Source organism: Penaeus chinensis, chromosome 23 (genome assembly GCF_019202785.1).
Source record: "Penaeus chinensis breed Huanghai No. 1 chromosome 23, ASM1920278v2, whole genome shotgun sequence".
Lineage (NCBI taxonomy): Eukaryota > Metazoa > Arthropoda > Malacostraca > Decapoda > Penaeidae > Penaeus > Penaeus chinensis.
In genome coordinates, this window is record NC_061841.1 from 17,085,882 (window position 1) to 17,088,381 (window position 2,500).

The 2,500-nt window shown below is 34.6% G+C and overlaps 1 protein-coding gene across 33 annotated transcripts in view; it reads right to left on the minus strand.

Annotated features, from left to right (window-relative positions):
* The window catches only part of LOC125037396 (basement membrane-specific heparan sulfate proteoglycan core protein-like), a 362,744-nt gene that overhangs the window by 32,153 nt on the left and 328,091 nt on the right, over positions 1-2,500 (minus strand). For all 33 annotated transcript variants that reach the window (XM_047630535.1, XM_047630533.1, XM_047630526.1 and 30 more), the window contains 4 exons: positions 2,105-2,244; positions 871-985; positions 394-541; positions 38-218 (listed from right to left, as the gene is read on the minus strand). In XM_047630535.1, the coding sequence (XP_047486491.1) occupies positions 38-218; positions 394-541; positions 871-985; positions 2,105-2,244 (584 nt within the window). The remainder of the gene's footprint in view (positions 1-37; positions 219-393; positions 542-870; positions 986-2,104; positions 2,245-2,500) is intronic.

The following is a 2,500-nucleotide window of genomic DNA, read 5'->3' on the forward strand; positions in this document are numbered from 1 at the left end:
AGAATCCCACACACCAAAAAAAAAAAAAAAGCCCTACCTTAAGACACCGCCATTGAGTGTTTCCGTATTCAGTGACAGTGGTCGACCATCTGTTCGAGCCCAGCGCACTGTGGGGGTTGGGATGCCTCCAGTCAGGTGGCACTGGAAGAGGGCACTTGCTCCTGCCACAATGGTCTGCTTGACTTGTGGGTAGATCTGAACAGTTGGAGGTTCACGCCCTAACAGGAGAATATAACAGGCATGAGGGGAAGAGGTTTTCCTTTAATAGAGGATTCCTGGTTAAACTAGACAGTCAAATATATGACACAATAAATAATGAAACCAAAAAATGGAGTTTCCTTTCTCTTCTGATTAACTATCTCCCTGACTCTTAAGGTTAAAAAAAAAACTTACGTTCTACTTCCACAATGGCTGCTGCTTGTGCTGTTCCTCCAGCATTCTCTGCTGTACACACGTACATTCCCCGGTCACTTACAACTGCACTTATGATCCTCAGCACGTTCCCTTCAACACGGACACCTACGCCAAACTCGTCATTCACCTGTAGGGTTAAGTAAACTAACTTATCAGTACTGTTCCTTAACCCATTTTGTTTCTTCAACATTCTTTGTCTTTGTGTAGGTATATCTACAATGATTTTTTTTCTTATAAGGTAAAATCATTTATAAATAACAAGAGGAAAATTCATACACAGATGTGACTACAGCAAAGTCTAAACTACATAAAAAATAGTGATAGCTTTAACATTAATGATAATACAGAGAAATATTACTAACATTCTTTATATCATTAATAACAAGAACAATAATATGATGATAACACAATTAGGAAAAGAATAACAGTTATGATAACAGTAATGATAATAATTACCTTTGACCACTTAATCTCAGGTGGTGGACTTCCAGTTACAATGCATGTAAGCTCAGCCTCACTTCCCTGGTTAACAGTCTGTCGGTCTGGCTGAATCTGGACTGTAGGCATATTCCTTGAGGGAAAAAATTTACATTCTAAGCTAACAAGAACAAGAAAAAATAAGAAAAAAAATGCATTGGGTACTTTTATATTTCTTTTAACCTGAAAATTTTACTCCCTTGATGGAAAGAGTAAAAATCAGAAAATATACACATATATTAATACATAAATTGTACCTATAATAAATGAGGTTAGCAGATAATGAACGACACATAGCCTTGACCTACAGGCTTCATAGATCAGGACCTTTCCATATTTGCTTGGACTAGTTGGGATTTTCGAACTCAAAAACAGCAGAGCAGTACTTGGCCACCTTAGCCCACTGCTCTCAAACCAACAAACATAGATATATAATACTTTACAGATATGTTCACTAATGTTTTTGAACAAAGCAACACAGTATCATTATAGAAACCTCACTATGATACATGTTTACTTAACTGTCCTATAATTGTTTCCTGATAAACAAAATACACTCTATGGTTTGAATAGATATTAGTTCCTCAGCTAACCTAAAATTCTGAAAAATTATGGAGTTATATTTCACTAACTGTAATAAAAAAAGAAGTGACAATCAGTGGTTTACCTCCAGTTACAGCTAAACTCTTTATTATAAACATCTTGTGTAATAAGGTAATATATGTAATTAGTGCAATGTGTATCTAAGGTAACACTGTATAACACATCAAGGTTTAATGAATTTAACTTACAAATGGTCTTACCAAGTAACTATCTGGCATTTCACTGTCCCCGTCTCTCTACCATAGTCAGAAACTTAATCTTTTTCAAGCACCTTTAACCCTTTCAACTTAGCCACTTGCCAATTGCAACCTAGCATCAATGAGCACTATAATATACTCCTGAACTAACTTTTCTTATGTGGCTATCACTAAATAAATACATGCTGTAAAACTGTGCTGAATAACAAACTGTTTCATATACATACTATACTGTAATCTAAAATACTTAGCTCAAACAATAAAGACATTATACATTCGGTAAAAAATACTGAAATTTATGTAGTAATCAAAATTATATACTTCAGAAAAAAATATTATCATAATATCATAACTGGATTGTCATTATGGAAGTAGGGGGTTCCATGAAAGATTAAACATTCTCTGACACTAACCATGTCTCACTGATTGTAACGCGAGTGCTGGATTCTTCAAAGAAGCTGGACCTCTCGTCACTGATGCGGCACACATAAATACCTGAGTCAACAGCACGTGCATTTGGAATTGACAGTAGTCCATTCCTTACAGATGATTGCTAGGGAGGGAAGAATCCACAAAGATTAACCAAAACTTAATAATTCTTTTCTAGCATCAATAGCACAATCAATTCATATCTATCTAAATCTCATGTTCTAGTTTATTGTAATAATGTATCTATTGCTTTGATAATGTTGTATAATTAATATTTCACATGTTGTGAAGGATTAAATACTATTGTGTGCATCATAATTTTGAATTAGTTAATCTTGATGAATGTACATAATTTACCCATGGAGGAAACTACAGTAAAA